This window comes from Cibotium barometz, chromosome 18 (assembly GCF_041138505.1).
Source record: "Cibotium barometz isolate CiBa-2024 chromosome 18, ASM4113850v1, whole genome shotgun sequence".
Classification (NCBI taxonomy): Eukaryota; Viridiplantae; Streptophyta; class Polypodiopsida; order Cyatheales; family Cibotiaceae; genus Cibotium; species Cibotium barometz.
This window is the reverse complement of record NC_141063.1, coordinates 4992593-5016830: the sequence shown is the minus strand read 5'-3', so window position 1 is coordinate 5016830 and position 24238 is coordinate 4992593. Positions and strand designations below refer to the sequence as shown.

General features: G+C 41.1%; 1 protein-coding gene across 1 annotated transcript; it reads right to left on the bottom strand.

Moving 5' to 3' along the window:
• Window positions 1-9995: 9995 nt before the first annotated feature.
• Window positions 9996-20274, bottom strand: LOC147628838 (putative ubiquitin-conjugating enzyme E2 18). The gene is made up of 9 exons (XM_086812000.1): window positions 19982-20274; window positions 19684-19787; window positions 19474-19576; window positions 19181-19244; window positions 11864-11952; window positions 11444-11559; window positions 11204-11285; window positions 10965-11087; window positions 9996-10737 (listed from the first exon to the last, which is right to left on the bottom strand). Exons 1-6 carry the CDS (start codon window positions 20000-20002, stop codon window positions 11464-11466), a joined length of 477 nt encoding a protein of 158 aa, XP_086668126.1. The 5' UTR covers window positions 20003-20274; the 3' UTR covers window positions 9996-10737; window positions 10965-11087; window positions 11204-11285; window positions 11444-11463.
• Between the last annotated feature and the right edge of the window lie 3964 nt (window positions 20275-24238).

The window sequence follows — 24238 nt, the reverse complement described above, 5'->3', positions numbered from 1 at the left end:
TAAACTTTGTTGTGGGTTGTGTTGTGTGGGTTGATGTACACAGACACTTGGCTTAGATTCCCTCTATACTTCTTATTATGGTAGATGTAAATATTCATCTAGATCTACCATGATGAGATTTAGGCCCAGCCTCACCCTCCACTTATACTTCCTCAACTTGTTCCTAGATGTGCTCTCCTCAAGCATAATACTTCTTCAAGTGGCTTCGATTGATGCATGGGAAATTTTCCTATGATGTATGCAATTTTAATGTACCCAATGGCATGATGTGCTTCATAAGATATTGTCCTAGCCCTCTATATTTTTGGTTTCCTTTATGCTCTTGTGAACTATAGAGAAGCATCATGCCTCTTTCCTTATGATCTTGCTTATGGAGGCTATGTTCAAACCATGCCTTTCACCTTATGTTCTATGTCATCATTGCATGTGCAGCCATGATGTGGATGGACCTCATCCAACTCCTCAAGGTCTTCCAATAATTTTGCAAGTGACCCATCATAATCAAGCCATTCCCCAATAGCAATCCGCATGCTTGGAACCAAAAACTCCATTTGCATCATTGCTTCTAACCTTAAAGGCATTAATAAATGGAGTTTTATATTTTTTATAATGTGATCATGCTCACAATCAAATCTTCTTACCTCAATAATCTTTGTCAAGATCTTGAACATTACCTTGGTTAAGGCTTTGGCTTACCCATTTCCCTAGGGGCGGTAGTAGGTGGTTGATTTCCTATATGCACCACCATGAATTTAGACATAGTCATCTTCAAGATCTTGAACATTACCTTGGTTAAGGCTTTGAGGGGTGATAGGTGGTGGGGCTAATCTAAATGGAGTTTTATGTTTTTCGTAATGTGATCATGCTCACAATTGCATCTTCTTACCTCAATTATCTTTGTCAAGATCTTAAACACTACCTTGTTTGGCTTGCCCAATTCCCTAGAGGTGATAGGTGGTTGATTTCTTATGCACCATCATGAATTTAGACACAGTCTTTTTAAAGCTTTAGCTTGCCCATTTCCCCAAGGGGTGATAGGTGGTGGTTGATTTCATATGCATCACCACCATGAATTTAGACACAATCTCCTTGATAATTTTGTTGACAAAGTGGGCATCACTCACCAACTCAATGCGACCTCAAAATTGGACAAATAATCATGTTCTCATAGAGACATTTGGTGGTAGACCTTGCATCATCTACGTAAATCACCTTGTCTTCCAACATACTCAGGCTCATCTATGGACTAGTCTCTCTAGAGCATCCTCTACCCATGCAAACTTATGGGGCATGCCTTCTTGCCCACTTATGGAGTTTGGTATAATCATACAACTCAGCTCAAAAGGCTAGCTAGGTGGTTTGAAACCACTAGAGTGTTGGGTCTTGATGACTAGATAACAACTCAGCCCAAAAGGCTAGGTAGGTGGTTTGAAACCACTAGAGTGTTGGGTCTTGATGACTAGATAACAACACTTTCGGCAATCCTACATGGGATTTAGGAGCGCTAGGGAATTACGAGTGCTAGAGATTAGGAGCACTCAAGGGAATAGGAGCACCGAGAGATTGGAAGAAACATGGATAGCAAGTACCTTGGAAAAAAGCATGTAGAGAGTCTTTCTCTTATTAAAGTTTTTGCAGGGGTGATATGCTTACTTATCTTGACCAAAAGATAAGAGCTGAGTGGAGAGGTCTAACTATGTCTTGGAAGGAGTGTGCTTATTGTGTCATAAGAGGAGTTGTGGTCATGATGATGAATAATTTCTAGTGAAGATGTGCACATGGAGGTTGCATGGAAAATGATGGAAACTCATACAATTGAATGTGTTACCGATGCATGATGCATAAGACTAGGCAAAAAGACAGAAGTTATAGTGAACTACGTCACCACACGAATCAATTCTGGAGAGAAGACCAAACAAAAATGGTGGTGAGCTACATCACACAAATCAGTTCTAGAGAGAAGACCTATAGAATCGACAAAAACAAGAAGCTATGAGGGAGGCTAAGCTGAGATCTGATCTGGAAAAAAAACTAAAGCCAGAGCAATAGGTGGGACAACAAAAGGTCTATGAACAAGTCACCAAGCTTGTGAAGAACACACCAAGCGTGATTTGGACAATATAGGAGAACCCACGCATTCAGGAGTAACCTGAGGACAAATTGGGCAAGACCAATTTGGCCAGGAAATTGCTACACGCAAGAAGCCACAAGGCAATAATAATGTGCAAAAGGAAAGTGAAAAGAGTGCCCGAGAGAGCCCAAAAGGAAAGTGAAAAGAGTGCCAGAGAGAGCCCAAAGAAACCCAGAGAGAGCCCAAAAGGAGAGGGTGCAAGAGTGAAAAAGGAAACGCTGAAGGAGAAAGGAGAGCTAAGCAAGAAAGGTAATAAGACCTTTTGGAAATTAATGAAAGTGAACTAGGATATGAGCTACAAGAAGATCTTAGTGAGATAAAGCTCGATTTAGAGTTCCTAAACTTGGTTCCTAACTACAGGCAAAAGTTGCTCCAAAAAATAGTGCCTATAGAGAAATTGGTGGAACTGCCAAGGTTTGGTGCTGAAGCCCCAAGCATGGCCTACAAAAGTGTGAAGAAAGTGCAAGAATGTGACATAGTAGTTCTAGAAGTGATAACCAGGAAGAGGGTAGTTGGTGTGCCAAGTAATCCTAGATGGAGGGTCTCGTGTCAACATATTTGCTTGAAGATGACAAAGATATCATTGGGAGCTTACCCCATGCCCAGGAGAGCGGGAAGACCAAGCACAACTAGGAAATAGACCAAATTACCACCAAAAAAGGAAAAAATAAAGTCAAAGTGTTAATGGTGGAAAACCAAGGACAAGTCGAATCAAGCTAGCCAACCTTCGGATATTATTTGAAGTAGATGTGGAAATGATTGTCATGAGGTATAATCAAGAAATCTTAAGAGTACAGCCCAAAAAGATATCTACTCAAGAAAGTCAAGAAGAAATAACTAAAGAGGCACTAGAGAATGGCATGAGGAGCTATTAGAGAATAATAAAACCATGCTCGCATTTTAAAAACACGAGGAAAAGTGTGAAAGGTTAATGTCAAAGTGTAGGAAGATGTGCTGACAGAGATCAATCTGGATTATGATCAAGAGCCATGCATGGTCACCAATCATTGCCCAGCTAAGTCAAAATTTGAAGGAAGAACTAACAATTTTGATGACTTCATATGAGGATATTTGCATGGAGTTAGACAAGTTGCTAAGAGTTGGATTCATCTATCATGTGGACAAAGCAAAATGGATATCACAAATAGTCATTGTATTGAAAAATAATGGGAAGCTCAAAGTCTACATTAACTACAAAAACTCAATACAAGTAGAATTGGTCAGATTGAGTGCCAAACTAAGTCAAAAAAGGAAGAACTATAAAAATTGATGACTTCATATAAGGATATATTTACATGGAGTTATACAAACTTGAAAGGAATCAACCTAGCTTTTATCCGATTAGGCAAAGTACATACAAGATGAATCCAAACTATGCAAAGAAAATCAAGGAAGAAATAGACAAGTTAGATTCATCTATCGTGTACAAGATGAATCCAAACTATGCAAAGAAAATCAAGGAAGAAATAGAAAATCAAGGAAGAAATAGACAAGTTACTAAAGAGTTAGATTCATCTATCGTGTAGACAAAGAAGAATGGATATCACCAATAGTCGTCGCCTTGAAAAAGAATGGGAAGTTAAAAGTCTGTATTGACTACATGATAGAAAACTCAATGCAGCTAGAATTGGTGATATGTTTCCTCTTCCCTTTTACTAGATGCAATTGGCAGGACATGAGATATACTCATTTCTAAATGGATTTAGATGGTATAATAAAGTTCAAATGGCCACATAGGACAAGGAAAAACTCTTTGTGACAAAATGGGGAGCATTTCCTTCAAATGTGATGACATTCAAGAAAGAATGCGCTCAGGAAAACTTCTCTAAGTGTTTAACCACCTTCATGAGGGTCTTTGTGGATAATTTCAGTGAAGCAGACCACCTTCATCACCTGATGCTATGCCTGAAGAAATGCAAAGAGACTAATCTTAGCTTGAACCTAGTTGAGTGTGCTTTTGTAAATCCAATAAACACATAGTTTAGCAAAAGGATTGGTAGTGGATCTAACCAAGGTGGTAGTCATCGTTTGTGAAGTAAGGAATCCTAACGAATTAGCTAGATTCCTAGGGCAGATCAAGTGGCATAGTAGATGCATGAGGTTTTTGGTTGATAACTTTGTATTGCTTGATTGTGAAGGACACACAGTATGTTTGGTCTAGAGGGTGTTAGAAAGCACTCCAAAATCTAAAGAAACACCTTTGTATTGCTTGACTGTGAAGGACACAAAGTATGCTAGTCTAGAGGGTGTCAAGAATGGTCCTTCAACAGCCCAACTTTGACCTAATAATCCATGTCTTAGTGGATGCTCCACATGCGGCAACAATAGGGAGTGCCATGATGCACAAGACACAAGAAGAATGGTTCCAACCAGTATATTATGCAAGCAAATGGCTTATGTCAAGATGCATAAGACACAAGATGAATGGTTCCAACCAATATATTATGCAAGCAAATGGCTATATCCAAATTATTCCACCATGAAGAAGAAATCATTGGGAATGATCTACACCATTAATAAGTTCATGCATTACCAATTGTGAAACATTTTTGAGTTCCATGTAGGTCACAAGTGATAAATAAGCTGGACCTTGTAGGAAAGTTAGTATCAAATATAATCAGCATGCAATAGAAGATTTCTTGTCCAAACTAGAGTCCGGAGCTCTAGTAGGGGTGGAAGATGACTTTATAAATGCATAACTATTTGTAGGGAATGGTGAAAAGCTGAACTGGTATGATGACATTTTGCAATTCTAAACTTTCCAGAATACATGTCAAAGGACCAAAGTAAGAAGCCGACCCTCTAAAGTAAGTCATCCATCGTGATAGTTAGATTAGTCTACAAGAGGAGTATTCGTCAAATACTAAGAAGATGTGTCCCAGAGTATGAGTTGCAAGCTGAGTTGGTAAAGAAATCACACCAAGGAGTCAGTAGAGGACATTTTTCAAGAGAAATCACAAGAAGGAAAGTGTTTTGTGACAAGACTCACCACTCGGATACATATGCCCGACAACACCAACGCCTACTATGTGGTACCTTCACAGGCTTCCACCACAATAGCATACAATGAATACAAAACATGAATAAATAGAAAACATGGTTAAGCATCTATGCATCATCCATGCAAAAGAGACGGAGTAACATTGCAAGTCCAATGAGATATCCTCTACTCTCTATCGGCTTAATGGTGTTTATTATAATCAAATAAGTCCTCTCGAAAGGCTATCTTCCCAAGGTCCTTATTCGTCTTAATTGTCTCTAATATTCTCGCTATAAGATCAAATTTTAATGATCTATTGAGAGACAATCTCAAGGGGGTCTAAATATTATTTTTGGATCTTCAAAGGACTCAAACTTTCATAATCCAATTTTAACTTTTAACAAAATTAAGCGCTATGAAATTAATCCTTTTTTAATTCCTAGTCAATTGCTAATCTTCTATGGTCCAATTCTGCATTGTAGGCATTAGCAATTTATCTCAAGTTTTTCTTCCTCTATTTCTAGGGAAAGAGAGAGTCACATAACAACTTTCATAAAATAACATCTTTTGTATCATCCCTAAGGTAATTGCATGGTCATTGCATCTAAAAAGAGAATATTCTATCTCTCCACACATAAATGGTTTCTATCGTCCTTCAAAAATCTATCTTTTTTTCTTAACCCTACACATCAGTGCTTTTTAAAAAGAGTCTTTATTTTTCTATGTGCACATGCATGAAGGTTGACTACCATTGCATGTGCCCAACTCTTTTCAGCTTTTCCTACTGGTCCATTTTATCCTAACATGGGCTTTAAATCTATGTCCCGTAATTTAAACCTTATATCATTGATTAATTTCTCCAATTTATCCTCAATTTGGTTTGCTAGAAGAATACATCTAATATAGTTTTTAACCACTCCCTAACTAATATGCATTTAGTAAGAGCACACAATGTGTACTTTTTAAAAAAATCACGCTTTTACACTTAATGTGCATTTATTAGCAGCACAAATGTGTACTTTTTATTCAAAAAATACGCTTTTACACTTAATGTGCACAACTAGGTGCGGTAGGAATTTATATCCTTCCTATTACTACAATTTGGAGGAAACTTATCCTAATTTTTACTACAATTTGGAGGAAACTTATCCATCCTATTACTCCAACATGGAGAAACTTATCTTATTGTTTAAATCTTAAAACATATCTATTTAAGCATGCAAAAGAGGGATATCTTTTACCCTTAAGAAAATATTTTATTCCTATGGTTGAAATTTTACTATGTAACCTATGGTCTAGGCTAATAAATTAAGCTAAGGTTTGTACACCTCCCTATGATTTTAATTATTAACCACTAAAAATTTAAAATTCCTCTACTAATTTAATTTCCAAATATTCTAAGCATACACTCCCAATTTATTATTTTTCACAAACAACCCTTTTCTATTTAGGCTAAATACATTAAATTATGTATAATAAGGTTCAACTGTAGAATTAACTTGGCCACAAGTTTAGGGGTTTAGGAGAAAATCTTACATTTGAATCCTTTTCTTAACTAAATTCAATTTAAATAGTTCTATTTTCACTACAGATTGAGGAAAAATCAATTTACTACCAAAACTATAATTTTTATATGCACAGCTTAGGCTAATATAGGTTCCTATGACATTAATCTAATCCCTAAGGTCTATAAGGTCTTAATTGAAATCTTGATTATAAAAAAATAAATAACAATTTTAAACCAACAAGAACAAGGAAAATCCACTCAAAATAGAGAGAAATTGACAAAATTGAGCAAAAAAGACATCAAGTACCTTAATAAGTACTTTATACAATAGAGTGTTGTAAGGTTAATGTAGGCATGCACAATTCTCTAGAACTCCACGAGTTGAAAATGTTTCTCCTAAAGCTGTAGAAACTCCCAATTTGGCTATACTAGGTATAAATGAGGGCTAGATGTACCCAAGGTGTAAATATGGGGTACTATGCACATGGGTTTTAGTGTTACAAAGAGCTCCAAACTCCCATAGAAAAATTCATGGACTTCTTGGGGAGGTTTTTCTAGCTTTACAAGCCTATACATGCATCCTAGGCTCTCTATTAGTTAATGTATGGCTTAGGAGTCTCATGGGTCATGTGTACCATGCACACTATTTATTTTTGGGGCTAAAGTTTAGTGAACTCGCTCTTTCTTTTTAGTTAACTAATGGAAGAGGGCATGGCTTATTCTCATGCATGCATGTAATCCACAAATCACCATGCAAACCCACAAACCATCCATAAATACCACGGTACATACTCCTCGCCGTTGGGGGCGTGGGGCTACAGTTTAGTGAACTCGCTCTTTCTTTTTAGTTAACTAATGGAAGAGGGCATGGCTTATTCTCATGCATGCATGTAATCCACAAATCACCATGCAAACCCACAAACCATCCATAAATAACACGGTACATACTCCTCGCCGTTGGGGGCATCCTCGAAGGGCAGGGGATTTTGTCCTACTCCCCAATCGTTGTCTTGCCTTTCTAATAAGTTGCTGATTTGTTGGCACGTTCAAAGATGCAGAGAATCTATTTGGTTCAAAATATTCTTAACCATGTGGAAGAACCAAATCCCCCCGTATTTAAGATCGAATTTTATTAAACCCTTCGCCTAAACGATGAAAGGCGCGCTTTAAAGTAAAGCGTCAAAGTGGGTAGGGTAGTTGCTCGGACAAACAAATATGAAACTACAAAATTTGAGCTTTCCCACACCAACCACCAACTTTTTACCACATGTTTTAATAGAAGCACGGTTTTTCCAAATCTTAGAGCAATTTAACCATTCAACATTTTTTGGCACATACACTTTAGTTTAAGTGTTTTAAATTTATTTTTTGAGGGGGATTCTTTTTCAATTAAATGGCGTACTTTTGAAGTTTATTTTTCTGAATTTCATTGTCTTCATTTTAATAATAGTGTTGCATGCACATGGGCACATATGCCTTCAAGGCTTAATTTAATGTTTTGAGTTTGAAAAATATGGTGCACCTACCTACATCTTACCCATTCACATGCTAAATAATTTAGAGCTAGAGGAAAAAGTTACACTTCTGCTACCTTTTTACATGCTATAATTACATTTTCTCTCACTAGAAAGGATACTTGATTTTTCCATATTAACAACATCAAGAGGAATCTTAAAGATCCAAAAGGAAATGAAGTGTGTGTGCATGGTGTCAGGGTGGACAAAGAAATAGCTTGCAACCAAACCATAGTATAATTAAAACCAAAAATAACATCCCTAGCTAGGCCCCATGGGAGCAAAGGAAAAAGAATCACATCTGTCATTTGCACCTCTTGGTTAGGGTGCACCGGTCGTGATGGGTTTAGCCACTCCAGCATGCTAACAATTAAAGGTAGTTTCAATTACATGAAACCCGGTTTATTTTTGGACTCTATTTTTTTTTTCTTTTCCTCAAAGAAAATTTTGATGGTTAGAGAAGGAGAGCAAGACTAAATGGGAAAACGAGCAGAGAGAGAGAGAAACACAACACACACAGAGAGAGAGAGAGAGAGAGAGAGAGAGAGAGAGAGATTTTGCGTTTGTAAACTCCACAGTTGTGTTCACTACTCTCTGCACACTAGCCCCTTACTGTTGTAAAGCAATCACGAATTAGGTGTTGTGTTTTTCTTTCTCTAGTATTTCTGTTGTTAATTTGTGCCATCTCTATTTCTGCGAATGAAATGACCTTGCTTTTCTAATGTAATTGATGGATTTATTATTAAATCCAACCATTCGCTTTACGTAAGTTTACTTGCAAATTTAGTCTGCTTTCTGTAAGGGATGTCATCATCACCAAGATTGCTTTTTGATCGTAGGGCATGCCCGGTTTTCAAGCTTTCGATGTAAATTTATTATTAAATCCAACCGGTGCGCTTTACGTAAGTTTACTTGCAAATTTAGTCTGCTTTCTCTAAGGGATGTCATCATCATCAGGATGGCTTTTTGACCGGAGGGAGGGCATGCCCGGTTTTCAAGCTTTTCTAATGTAATTGACGGATTTATTATTAAATCCAACCGGTGCGCTTTACGTAAGTTTACTTGCAAATTTAGTCTGCTATCTGTAAGGGATGTCGTCATCAACAGGATTGCTTTTTTACCGGAGGGCATGCCCGGTTTTCGATTCTCGACACATGCTCGATGATACGAAGATTTAACCGTTGAAGTGTGGAAAATTGCACTCTAATAGATATATCTTTTAGGCAAGATCATCATTAGTGACTCAACGATCATAGCACAGCTATAGTCCAAAATGATTTTTTATTTAAAAAAACTAATCATCATGTGAACTGGTGGATGGATCACAAGTATGTACCTCTTCGCATGCAAACTTATCACCGAAACGTTTTCTTGCAAAATAGATACGAATGCTTGGGAAATAAAAATCCCCCCCCCCCCCCAAAAAAAGGAGCTATGAAAATAACAAAAGGTAATACGAGCTTGAAACTACACTTTCATGTATTTTTACCTAGGGTCACACTCTAACCTTCAACACATAAATTTTGTCAAACTGAGTATACATGTTAAAAATGGTCCAAGCACGGAAACAGTAATAGTCGGATCCACCTCACAACAAAGGCCGAGGCCAGCCATCCGGCATACACAAATCGACAGGATGCAAGGAAAAAAAAGAAACTCTGGCTATGCTTGTGGGAAGTATGATGGAGAGCCATCCACGGATGGGGATAGGGAGACAATTCAGAAAACAAGACGTTCATCGGTAGATATTGAAGTTAAAAGAAACTGACCTGGATGTACGTTGAGCGCTGCAACATTTGGTGCCAATGTGATCACCAGAACATTAGGGGCCATCCGCAAATATGGCAAATTTGGCAAAAAAACAACCCAAAGTAGAATCTCTCTTGCCACCAAGCTTGAAACAAAAGGCAGGCTATACATCCATCATCCAAAGAACCTTCACCAGCACCTCGTAAGCAAGGTGATGCAGGCCTTGCTAAAACTTGAGCACGGAGTGGGAGAGAGAGAGAGCGAGCGAGAGCGAGCTCTTTCGTGTGTGCATGCATTGTGTGTATATACATATTTGTACAAGCCTTGTATCGAGTACATATTCTCTTTCAACAAGTGGTCTGCAAGCCACATTGCATTAACTACACCAGCTACCCAGGTCTCTTTTTTCTCATATGAACTGAACAGCGGCGCCAGCTCCCGCTGGTTCTCCCATGTGTGAGTTGTATTTTGAATGGTTTATAACCAGCAAGAGCCCTCATTATCATTTGCTAAAAGTTAAATCTCTTCCACACTTGTGCCCGGGCAAGCACTTCTAAGTTCTAAACATACAAAAATAAAATAACAGTTTAAAGCATAGTGTACATGCTTTTTCAGAAGTTTAGATGCTTTTCAGATGTGTCATGATGACAGGATACAACCAATCCATGACAACCCCCCACGCCCCAATCATAATAGAAATCTGAAAGCCGTATCGGAAGACAAAACTGTCCAAAAACCCTCCCAAAACACCACTGAATCACCTACTATCATGGAAGATCAACAAATGTACCGAATTGACTCAAAGTATGAGTTACTCTCAACAACTGGCTACCCCAGCTTCCAAAGGAAACACAAACTGCATTGACAAGTAAAGTACGACTTTATAACCCTGTCAGTTGTGCATGCAGAAAGAGAGAGAAACAGTAAAAGGGGAGACATGGGACCATTTAACACGAGCATGAGGGAAGAAAGAGGGAGAATATAAGAGAGGGGTCACCAACATTACCTAGATTCAAAATAATCATTATCTTGCCCACTAGAAATAAAGGGGAATTAAACCAAAACAGAGTGAATACAGCCTACCTGAGGGCAGGCCAAAAAGTTTGTGAAGTCCTTAAAGTTTGTAAAGCCCTTGTGTACTCCACTACATTTACACTTCTTCACCAATCCCAACTTCCAAGCTACCTTACAATTTCTTCCTTGAAGCTACAGCCATTCAAGAGCAATAACAAATATTATAAATCTCATAAGCAATCCCACTTGGCAAACACAAACTGCTTCATTATTTATTGCAGATTAAGTACAAATATCATGGCTCTTACGTGCCCACAAGCTCTCCTTTTTTAGGTATCCTAGGCACCTCTTCTCGCAGCCAGCCCAACAAGGATTCTCAAAACTGCCCTTCTATTACATCAGTTAGAACCATTACTTTAATAATAAACAAATGCGATAATCAACTTTCAGAAAAAGGAGGCTTCTCAGAGTTTGAAACATTCAGCTTGTACTGACTGCACAGATATAAGTCCCAACAGACAAGTCCAAAATAATTAGAGAGCCTGCACCTCAGTAATTCTCTCTCAAATCAAACTTTGTCATCATGGAACCACCATCTGGTTTCTTTGGGTGATTTGCCATTCCGACAATTGTGAACATATCGATCATTGTCAATAGGCCTGGCCTGAAATCATTTTAAAAAAACAATGCTGTGAAAAAATTGTACTCCCTATCCCTATCGACCAACCTAACCATATGATTACCACAAAAATATTAAAATTGTACTCCCTATCGACCAACCCAACCATATGATTACCACAAAAATATTAAACCAACCCTTGATAAAAGCAGTTCTCTATTTTTTAAAAAGTGCAAATACCCTCAACACATCTAACAAAGCCCCCCATACTTGGTAACACTTCAAGAAGCTGTGAAATCATAAAATCACTTGAATAATCTAGAAGAAACTTTGCAACACTCTGAAATACCTTCTCGGTGGAGCTTGATAGCATTGAGAGTATGCTAATGCATATAGAGCTGACGGTCATGGCTGGCGACCACGAATCATACAAAATATCTGTCAGAGCAACAACAGTTAACCACCGTGAAGAAGACCAAAACTAAGCATAAGCATCAATCCAATGAAAAGAGAAACATAAAACCGCACACACCCAAGGCTAGCATCAAATGTTGACGATCCCAATAGCATTTTTTCAGTATCATTCTGGCTGATTACGAAGCGAGACAATGGTGTAAAAACATAAATTCAACATAAGTCAGGTCCAGCCCAAAGGCCTTCGTCAAACCATTAAATCTTCTGCTCAGGCTTCCAACTACTGAGGAACTCCTGGAGATCTCATTAAAAGCCTTGTAATCTCGGATCCTATTCTGCTAGACAGGTTTTTGTGAGTAGTCGTGGAGAGCTCCTGAGCTCCCCCCCTGCATTCGCGTCGCCCCCCCACCCCCTGCTGTGCGCCTCAGCCTGCCCCCTCTCCCCTCTGTCACGCCACTGCCCCCCCTCCCCTCTCTCCTTTCTCCCCTCCCGTGCAAGTTGGTGCTTCCAGGCTCCTGGGGTTTTTTTGGCTTTATTCAGCAAGCTTCGGTCTATTCTGGTCTTCACCCCCAGGAGGACTCCATGGCAGCCGGTCCGTCATCCCCGACCGAGGCCGCCTCTGCTTGCATTTCCTTCTCCGAAGCGGATCTTCAGGTTCTCGCCACGACTGTTGCGTAACTTGAGGCCTCCACCCTGGTTTGCAAAATTGTTGGTAGCCGCCCTACGCGCAAACAGCTCGGGGATCTTTTACAGGCCAGCCTCATTGGCGAACCTCAAAGATCACCGATATTCACCCTCTAGGGATATACTAACAAGTGGAGTTCGACTCACCATCAGCATCAAACCGAGTCACGCAGCTGAGTCCCCTTGCATTCCGTACGGCACAGGTCTTCTTTGCACGGTGGCAGCACGGCTTCGATCCAGCGTCTAACCCACTGGCTGGCGTGTCGGGCTTCCCAGTGACAGTTTGTTTCCGGCCTTAGAAAGGAGTACCTTCCTCTTCTCCCAATGATTAGTGGTGCCATCGGGAGAGTGATGGGAGCCCCCCCCCCCCCCCCCCCCCCCAACGCTGCCTCGGCCCTCGCACAGGCAGTTGGGATTCCATCCCTCCGCATCTGTGGGGCCTTTGTACCGCATTGTATATCTATTCCTAGCCTCCGGGGAGCCCCCATACAGCAGCACGCAGGCCAATGCTTCGTTTGCGGGCAAATGGGTCATTTAGCCAGAGCTTTCCCTCGGCGGCAATCCAGTTGCCGCCTCCGGTGGTTCCTCCCCCCGTTTCAAGTGCTGATCCTCACCAGGGGGCAGGGAGAGAGGTAGGCCCTCAGGCAGTGGAGCACCAGGCCCCTACTACAGATGACCCAATTGCCGGCGAGTGTCAAACGGTTGGCCCGTGCCCGGGCCACCAAACTTTATTTCAAGCTCTGTTGCGTGCACATTGGATGAGGGCTTAGGGGAGATCAACAATTTCTTGCAGGAGGCAGCCCAGAGCAGATTGGAGGGTTTCCGAGAGCAAGAGAGGAGTCTTGCCTCTTTACAGCAAGTACAGGAGAGGTCCCCTGATAGCCAATGGATCGAGAGTTAGCTTGATGCCGCTCGCACAGAGATTAGATCCATAGAGGAGAGGAGGGTGGAGTACAGATATCACGCCAGAGCCTCTTTCTGGACTCAGGCCGATGACAGAGTCACAGGGGATTTCTTTGAGATAGCCAGCCCCCACAAGAGGAGAGACGGTATTCGCAAGTTGCGTGGCCAAGATGGAGCTATTGTTTCAGATCCCCCCCCCCCATGTGAGAGCCATCGCCACAGAGTTTTTTCGATCTCTCCTCACAGGTGGCCCAGTATCTCCATAGGTGGTGGACGCACGCGAGAGGGTCTGGCGGCACACAAGGGAGGTGGTTCCCCCTTCTCTTCAGTCATTCTTATTGACACCATTCACGGCTGAGGAGTTGGCGGAGGCATTGACGGCACTTCCCAAGGGCAAATGCTCGAGAGAGCGGACAAGCTTCCAGTCTCTTTCTTTCTTCGCCATTGGGACCTCGTGGAAGGCGGCCCTCGAGCTGCCTTCAATGAGATTATGATCACAAGGGCCATGCCAGAGAGGCTCTCAGAGGACTTGATTCACTTGATTCCCAAGGAGGGTGGTGACAGATTAGAGATCCGCTAGTGGAGACCCATCACTCTTCTAGGAAGAGCCTATAAGATCTTGGCCGAGGCCATCAGCAGGAGACTTCAACCCTTTCTTCAAGACTTGATCCACGGCACTCATACTGGCTTTGTTCAGGAGGACATCATCTTTACCTTCTGGGAGGCACTAGCTTCGGCCAAGATGCCGCAGTAGGACCTCCTTGTGCTACTCCTCGACTTTGAGAAAGCTTACGATTGGAGCTTTCTGGAGGGCACAATGACCATGATGGGATTCCCCATGGAGTGGATTCGTGGAGTCTCAAGACTTTACTCAGCCTCACACAGCCAAGTTCTCATTCAGGAAGCCTGTGGCGACAGATTCCCCCTTTCCCGCTCGGTTAGACAGGGCTGTCCTCTGGCACCTTACCTCTTCCTATTTGTCGTCAAGGCCATAAGTAGTTTTCTCTTCGCCCAGGAGACCGGGCTTCAGGGATTGCGTCTTCCCTTCCGCACGCAGGAGGAGGAGCTGCTGGACTCAAAGTTTGCAGATGACACAGCAGCTTTCCTTGTAGGAGATGTGGGGAATCTCCAAAGATTTGCCGAGGCAATCAAGATTTTCTACCGCGCATTAGGAGTACAGATCAACTGGCACAAGTCGTGTGGTTTTTGGGTAGGCTCAACACCCGCCCCGACTTGGCGACCACTTGAGGCTTTCCAATGGATGTCAAATCCACCGGATCTCCTCGTAGAACGCTCCTGGTTCAAGACTATATAAAAGGCAGGAGGCCTCACTTTTTGTAACACAGGTAACACAACACTTGAAGGTGAAGGTTAAGCCAACTTTGGAGTGGCTGAAATAGAAGGTAATATAGAAGCTTTCTATACATCTTGTGTTCTTGCTCTCTCTCAAATATGTTGCTCTATCTTGCCATCAACTATTGCTTCCGTTGTGCATACTCCCCATAATTTTGACATGGTATCAGAGCCTTGCAAAGGCCAAGTTCCCCTTCAATCCCCTTTTCTCTCTCTCTCTCGCTCTATCATAAACCATTCACATTCTCATCAAGAAGGACGGTGGTAGAAGAAAGTGAGAAGCAAACGAAAAAAAAGGCGTCAAGAAGAAAGGCAATAAAAGAGCTTCATCAAGAGGAGGAGACATCAATCTTGCGAACGCGATGGACTCTATGTGCAAAAATGCAACTCTTGAAGGTAAAAACGCAAGTCTATTCTTGTGTTTCTTGCTCATGTTGGTTGGTTACCTCTTAAAACACAGCCATACACTCTCCCGTCCCTATCGACCGTGCTTCTTCACCAAAAACGCAAGCTTCTGGAAGTCTCCTGACTCATAAGGAGAGTCCTCTCTCCAAACACAAGTACTCCCTCTCCAAAACGCAGCTCTTGGGGGTCCTTTGCTTGTGTGAGGAGGGCTATCTCTCCAAAACACAAGTGATCCTTGCAAAAACGCAGCCATCTCTTCACCAAGAAGGGCGTTTTCCTCTAAACGCCAGCTTCTTGTGGCTCTTGTCATCATTGCTGAGCATTCAAGCTCATAAACGCAAGGGTACATGGTCTGTACAGCCGCCGCCGTCCGTCTGAGACATCGTCATTCCGTCTGTCGTTGTAACTCGCGGCGGTGCCCGGGGGACTAGGGCCTTTGACACACTTGTTGATACCATCAATGCATATTAAAACATTTAAACATGGCCATAGCCTTAACACATATCCATCATCACTTTGCATAAAACATAAAGCTGGACAAAACATCCACAAATGCTGAAAATAGAGCTTGCACGTGTGACACCGCATAGAGGCCAAAATGGGCCGACTCCCCCCCCCTTGGAGTATTTTATTACCCAAGGAGAATAATATCATGTACAAGCTTTGAGGGCCTTACTCTCCTCACGGGAGATGCCGGATTATCCATATACAAATGCCATAACACAGCCCAACACGAGGCAACCAAGCCGGAACACAGGCTGTAGAAATGCCGAGCCAACAATATAATCCATATATCTCCGTGTGGGTACTGATTCTTCCCCAAAAACCACGGGTCTTCATGCAATAGAGCTGGTACAACAGGTTCAACTCTCCATTCAGCCGGTGCAATAGGTACAGTGGCCGATATAGTAGGTACAGTGGCCGGTATAACCGGTACAAGGGCTGGTACAGCAGGTACAGTGGTTGGTACAGCAAGTACAAGGGCTGGTACAGCCAGTACAGTGGCTTGTACAACAAGTACAAGGACTGGTACAACAAGTACAATGGCTAAAAATCATAATAAATGATTAAATACCCTTGCCTTCAGTATTTCTTCGCGATGGAAGCCTCCAAATCAGTCCCCAACAGCCGGTATTCTTCATGGGCAGCCTTCAAGAGAGAGAGAAAGAGAGTAGCCATCATTAGGGCAGCCTGTAACGGTGGTAGAGGCTAGTGTGCAGCAAGAGAGCCTCCATTAATGAAGAGAGAGGACTCCAATTTATAGATTTGGGCCTCCCATGAGCTAAAATGGCAAGAGAAGGCTACAATGACAAGTGGAGAGCCACACAATAGCTGGAGTGACAAGTATGAGGCCACTTGTCTCACTTTGATCCACTTTCTTACAAGTGTGAGGCCACTTGTCTCACGTTGATCCACTTTCTTGCCACATGTCCCAATCTAAGAGATGGGTTCTCCCATAATCTTTACCTCTAAAAATATCCCAACTAGTAGACATTCTGTCATAGGCACTTTGCCAACTCTTGGTATCTGCTCAATTCCAGATGTAATGACGCAAACAGAATTTCCATCGGAGTCGGACCAAAAATAGCTAACTCTCCTAAATTTTAGGAGTGTGGTCCTTTGTATTCTAGGATAATCCCCTATTCCCAAAGCTTGTACTTTCCAAATATTTAGACATCTTGGAGTCCACCAGACTCCTTTCATACTGGGAAATGTCCAAGCTGGTGACAGTCGTGCTGCCGTCGTTCATCAACGTTCCGTCGATTGCCGCCATTTGTTCTGCGCTTGGTGTTGTAGTTGTTGTAACAGCAGCATTATAAGCTAAGCAAGGCACTAACACGACAACAACATCAAGCAATAAGTAGCGCACGGCAATCAGCAAAACGCTCTGCGTTTTTTTTCCCCAAAAAAAAAGACTAGTTTCTAAGGTTTTTAAAAACCTTGCGTTTTTTTTATTAAAGCTTTTTTATAGAAAAAAAAAAAAAGAAGACCTCCTACTCTATACCTTTTCTACGAGGTTTTCTTTAAACCTTTTGCTCTAAGGTTTTCTCTAAGTCCTCTCAAAGGTTTACAAAGATTTTATTCCCCCATTTCTTTCAAGCTCGAGGCAAGCGGAGAAAGAAATTATTTGTGCCGTTCTCACTTGGGAAGTGCAAGGTATGCACAATTTCTAAAACTAAGCAAAATCGACGCATGAAGTATGAAATCCGATCTTAAATTTTTTTTTGTGAACTCATGTACATGGAAATCGTCTACCGTATTGTAATGGAGTTAGACACTGCCCTTGTGTTGATAAACAAGTAGTAAGACTATGTACATGGTTATCGTCTACCGTTTTTTTTTTTTTGTGAACTCATGTACATGGAAATCGTCTACCGTATTGTAATGGAGTTAGACACTGCCCTTGTGTTGATAAACAAGTAGTAAGACCAAATCAATGTTCACATTGGTGTATGTATTTTTGTATCATGATAAAGTGGAAGATAAAAGCAAGAAGCATATTGAGAAGCACATGCGTAAGCTATTAAAACATGCGTGGCAGCCATGTATTGGTCTATGTGGTAGCTGGACTAAGGAAGCTAGCATGATTGGAAGAAGACATGTACGCATGAAGCATGTCTACCACGAGAAAGGATTGGAGAAGCACGAAGATGCAACCAATGAAGCTAATGTAATGAAGAATGGTACATCCAAATCCCACTTGAAGATTGTCTTTTGCAAGAAGATGGTTTCATCAAAGCGAAAGAGCAACAAGGATAGCTGGACTAAGGAAGCTAGCATGATTGGAAGAAGACATGTACGCATGAAGCATGTCTACCACGAGAAAGGATTGGAGAAGCACGAAGATGCAACCAATGAAGCTAATGTAATGAAGAATGGTACATCCAAATCCCACTTGAAGATTGTCTTTTGCAAGAAGATGGTTTCATCAAAGCGAAAGAGCAACAAGGGTGGTGCACGAAGCCACTATGGAAGAAATGGAACCAAAGATGTTACTAAGGTTGAGGGGAATGATGTACAAGTGATAAAGGGTGAGAGAAAGAGGTCATGTAGGTGTGAACACACCCCAAATAAAGTGGACATGTGGGTGGAAAAGGGATTAGGGTTGGCCCAACCCTAGCCCTTGGATCCTATATAAAGGGTAGGAGGCCTCACTTTTTGTAACACAAGTAGCAGAACACTTGAAGGTGAAGGTTAAGCCAACTTTGGAGTGGCTGAAATAGAAGGTAATATAGAAGCTTTCTATACATCTTGTGTTCTTCCTCTCTCTCATATATGTTGCTCTATCTTGCCATCAAGTATTAATTCCGTTGTGCATACTCCTTCCCTGTATGAGATAGCCTTCTCCTCGCAGAGCTTCCAGCCAGAGGAGAAGGATCATGTGATTCCCGCCTCATATATGAGGCAAGTTTGTATCTAGCCCTTCGTGGTTGTATCAAGCCCTTTGTGGCTGTTTTAAGGATCTTTTTCCCGGAAAAAAAAAATCCCCCATGAAATGAGGAAAGGCCACTATCAAAAACTTGACTCGATAAGTCAATAGATTTAATGAAGGTACCTGTCCTTGTAAGAGGACAAATGAGAACTCCAAGCACCAAGTATGTGCATTCTATATCAAAGACAAGATGACCTCGTGACAATGTCACGGGCCAATCCTTCGCCGGGAGTGAAGTAGCATTGAAAGTGTATTGGACTATGCAAAAGCCAAGTTCACAAGACAGGATGACCTCGTGACAATGTCATGGCCAATCCTTTGCCAGGAGTGAAGTAGCATTGAAAGTGTATTGGACTATGTCAAAAGCCAAGTTCACACATGCACCACAGCAGATATCGACGCGTATACTCACCTATACAACCATTTAATGAATAAAAAACTTGCAAGCGTAAAAAATATGGGATTAGTAGTCACCTAAACAGATATGTCCGTTACTGTAAATATGGGGATGAAGTGGCGGATTCTGTGTAAAGATGACCTGTTGCACATTTTGACCATGTCAGTTTGTGTCAATGGTTGAAAGCCTAGCATGTCATAATATGTTGGGTACATTTAAAACAATGTAAGTTCTAAAGAGAAGTAGTGCTGAAGTGTCATGCGATGATGTGGGCTAAAATCATAACGTAAATCATGTTCATCCTTGTGATTAATGGATTAAAGCCTCACTTGTACTGGAAATTTGTGTGCTGAGATTGGAAAATGAGTACCTGAGGTGCTTCCATTGGGTAATTCTCTGGGAAATCCACTTGGAGATGATAAGTTTCATTCTCATAAAGCGTACCGGAAGCTCCATTTACATCAATTACCCACCTGTGGGGATAGTTCAAAAAAAGGATCTTGAGACACACCAAAACATTCACTTAAATCACCCCCATCCGCAGACGCTTTTCCTTCATGGAGACTCACCCGAAAAGTACCTTTGAAGGTTGTCTGAGACTCTGTGCTTGAATCCAGAAGGGGGATTGGACTGCCACTCCTTCAACTCCTTTTGAAGTCGGTTGGCCGCAATCCTGCTAAGCGCCTGCAAGCCATCATACAGCAATACAACAACAGTGTGAAGTAAACACCATCGCCTGGAATCAGTGCCAAGCACAAGACGCTACCAACTTCATTTGTAAACTATGTCTGCAGAATTGATAAAATAACAAAGGAATTCAAACACAAGATGCTACTCAAACACAGAAACGATAAATTTAACAGGGAATCCTCAAAAACCTTTGGGTGTGAAGAACTCATTATGAACTCCTCGACTGCGTTTTTAGGGCTTTCTTCAGCGCCTCTCAGAAATCTTTGTCTGCACGCAGAAGGCCTGAGTCCCTCTCTATCTCGCTTAAAAAGGCAGATCCGCGATGACTATCGCGATCGCAAATTCATCCCTGTATATTTATATCCTTATACCCCTTTTACGGCCTACGAAGAAGATGGAGATGATGTGGGGGCACCTCGCAGAGAGAGAGAGAGAGAGAGAGAGAGAGAGAAAGAGAGGATTGACGTCCGTGGCAGGAGCCTGTGCTTTTAACATTCACACCAGCACCTCCAACGACGCTTACGTGTCCTGAGGTCTGAGGTGGTGAGACCATAGTGTTCGCGGGTAGCTGGAATGTGCTTTTTTTTTACCAATAATATTTATTTATATTAACTATTCAAAATCAGGTATACATCACCCCCAAAGTCTCAACTATCTACTCCTTTTTAATCTCATTCAAGATTTTCAAGATTTCAAGACTATAGTCTCGTTAGATGGGTTACACACTATTACCCTGCTTTTCTCCTACCTCATCACACCAGGAACAAACAACACTGAACCAAGGGACTGGGCTATGTCACGCAGCGTAGGTCTAAGCCAGGGAGACAGTCCAATCACTTCAACCCAAACCAGGCATGCATTCTGTAGACTTTTATTGACATCAAACAAAGGATCAAACGGAAAGACATGCACCAACCTTTGGCTAAAAAACAAGGGTCCCTTGGCAAACAAATCAAAGACAGACTGCCCTTTGATAAACAACACATTGAAAAAACCCTTTCCCAAATATAAAATCTTAGACATAGAACAGTCGTGCAATATACTTTCCTAAAGCCACTTGCCTAATTCGCCCTTCGACAGAGGCTTGCTCGGGTAGAAAAGAAACACACTACACATTGAGAATAACCCTACCTGGCTTCTAATGAACTCTCGGCTCAACTTCAGGAATACCTTACTTTTCACCTGGTTACAGAGTCTTTCAATTAGCTAGTCAGGAACGCACTTCCTCTTGACACACTTCACCTCGACCTCCTCACCTCTACGCTTCATCTCCTCCTCTACCTCCGGATCCTAGTCTTGATGACAATAATGACCCCATGCTTGTCAACTAAGGGGATGGAGCAGAAGGTAGCTAGCGTGATCTATGGGATCTTGAGGAGACATTGATATTAGTATCGGCCAAGTGGGAGCTCTATGACAAGCTTCAAGAGAAAAAACTTCCTACTAATATACGCACCAAGGCAGCTGGTTGGGTTTTTGTGGCTACTTTGTGTGATGAAGCTAGTCTTCAAAAAACAGGAACACAATGCATGAATCGGTGAAACAAGGTCTGGAAAGAGTTTAAAGAAGTACATGATTATGAAAAGCATACATGCCATAAACACATGAAATGAGGCTTCGCTTCACAGCCACCTGCTCTATCAATTGAGGTCAAGTTAGGCATATATTACATGTCCTATGGCTACCCCATCTCGTTCTCCTGCTGTGCGAGAGATGTTATATACATCTCATCAAGACACCTTATGCATGGGCAATTTAAGCTTAAAATCAGATGCCTAGGGTCATATCCCCACCCACCCTTGTCTCATTCAAGGGTACGGTGTCGCTCCCCGGGAACACTCGAGTGCACAGCATCTGTCGACTTAGGCCCCTTCCCTTCTGTTGATTCAAGTGCTTCCCTGAGGCTCCGGGGGGTAGCCGGAAGTTGGGAAAAAGCTTTACGCTTTACCCGATATCCCTGCTACGCTGAGCCCTACAGGCAATTTCACCAAGCCCTCTGCCAAGGGAGAACTTGCCTATCGGTAATCCGGTCCCTCCAGTGAAGGTAGTAGTAGGTTTTGTTCTCGGTAAGGTAGAAGTCAGTCTCAAAGGCATAGAAGGTTGTTTGGATGTTAATGCCTATGAAGTCTAGAGACCCATTCACCTTTGCTACCTCCTCTGTTGTGAAGTTGGGAGAAGACGGGTCCCAACAAGCTCGCACATGGTATCAGGTTAGTCTCCAAAAAAGGTGGGATCCAAGAACCTGCCATTATGTAAAATGTACATCGCTAGATAAATATGATGTGTCGATATGTTCCCCTTTAACTGGTAGCCATAAAATCTTGCATATGATGGGATCCAAGGATCAACACCATGCCTGCTTTCTGTGGACGTTTTTGTGATGTGAGTTTCTTATCTAGAAAGTCTTGGAAGGGCTACAACATTGAGAAAGGCAGACATATAGACTACTAGAGATATTATGGTTCAAGAGAAGACTACTATATCCAAGGTATGCTAGATAATCCTATATTAATATATGGTTTATCCAACCTGAAGACGAATGCATCCCAGAGTTTTTCTCATTGTTATATCCTCATTATTTGGAGCCTATCGATGCCAAGGATTATGTTGTAATTGTGCATAAGCTTATATCCTTATATCAAATTTTTTGGAGAAGCCATCTGTGCATAGTGAGGAGGACACATCTGAGAGATACGTGAGATAGCTCCCCCCTAGGTGGTCAATCCCAAAAGATGTGCAACTTCACATTGCCTCTAAAATATGCATACTATACATGTCATGAATTGAGCACCACTGTCATTTCTTCCCCTTGGAGTAAGCACACCTCTACTAGCATTACCTCTTCAATGTCTTCCATGTTTGCAAGTCCTTCCTCATGGTTCAACAATAAAGAATAGCCTTTGATAAGTTGTATATGTACATACATACACACACACACACACATATATACATACATACATACATACATATATATACACACACACACATATACATACATACATACATACATACATACATACATGTATTATATGTATGTATGTATTATATGTGTACATGTATGTATGTATTATATGTGTGTATGTATTATATGTGTGTATGTATTATATGTATTATATGTGTACATGTATGTATGTATTATATGTATGTATGTATTATATGTGTGTATGTATTATATGTATTATATGTGTACATGTATGTATGTATTATATGTGTGTGTGTATGTATGTATGTATGTATGTGTGTGTGTGTGTGTGTATGTATATACGTATGTATGTATGTATGTATGTATTATATGTATAAAGTTTTTATGTTTTTGTATTTCAATAAAAGTTTGATATCATGAATGTATACCTTAAAAAGCATTCATTTATGAAAAAGGAGAAAAAGAGAGATAAATTTCAGTAAATAGAAAAAGAAACACTTTTATTGAGTAAGAGAGAGAGAGAGAGAGAGAGAGAGAGAGAGAGAGAGAGAGAGAGAGAGATTTCCTTTATAGAGAAAGAAAAAATAGAGAGCAAAGCATGCATGTGTGTTTGTGTTCACACACACTTGCTCTTTGTTTATCTCTCACACATACACACATGGATAGATGCATGCACACATGCATCGTGTATCTCTCTCTCTCTCTCATTTTGTTTTTGTTGGCAAATTGTGTTGATGATGAGCAGGAGTGAAAAAAAGAGTTGATCATTTAGCTTTTCTTGGTGCTTATTTAGAATTCGAGGAAGGTGAGCTACAAGGTGCAAGAGAATTACTAAGATTAGTTGCTTATTATTTTAGGAATTTTTATCCAAGATATGTGGTGTTTAAATATGTTTCTAAGTATCTTAGGTATGTTATTTTGTATAATGGATGTAATTTTATGTCTAATGTAGCATATATATTTATACATAGATAACAAACACACACACAATTATTTGCTAATTATATATGTAGATATATATATAATAGAGATTTTTTCACAATGGAAAGAACAAAATGTTACGGTTTGTTCGTCCGTACACCTAATTACCACTATGTTTGTAGCATGGCACTTAGGTGATTCCGAATATCCCATGACATATGAATTTAGGGATGGTTGGAACTAAGTGTTAGATTTCATGCCTATGTGCTGTTGTGTAACTTTAGCATGTGTTGCTAATGTGTAATGTGTTTAAATGGACAACTTGTAGGTTGGTGAGATTGACGAGCTTTGTGCTCGTAAGCCGATATGGCTTGGACATGATGGCGGTGATTTGGCATGAGCTATTACCAGGAAGGTTCTCGTTTTTGGTATTATGGCCGTAGTATTTACTATACGAGATATTTTGTATTATTGTTGGCCGCCCACTTTTGTTGGCCGCCCACTTTTGTTATGCTTGGGCATGGACCTATTAATTTTGTTGCATGTGAATTAGCCCTTGGGGTTCTTTATGTATTTTTCCTTTAGTGGATTAGATATGAAG

Bases quoted from the DNA above. Each gene is read 5' to 3' on its own strand.
- LOC147628838 (XM_086812000.1), bottom strand. From the start codon at position 20,002: ATGAGTTCTTCACACCCAAAG. The intron at 19,788-19,981 runs GTTTTTGAGGAT...GATGGCTTGCAG, and splicing joins TGAGTTCTTCACACCCAAAG to GCGCTTAGCAGGATTGCGGC. The intron at 11,953-19,180 runs GTGACTACTAAT...TTGCTCTGACAG, and splicing joins TAACGGACATATCTGTTTAG to ATATTTTGTATGATTCGTGG.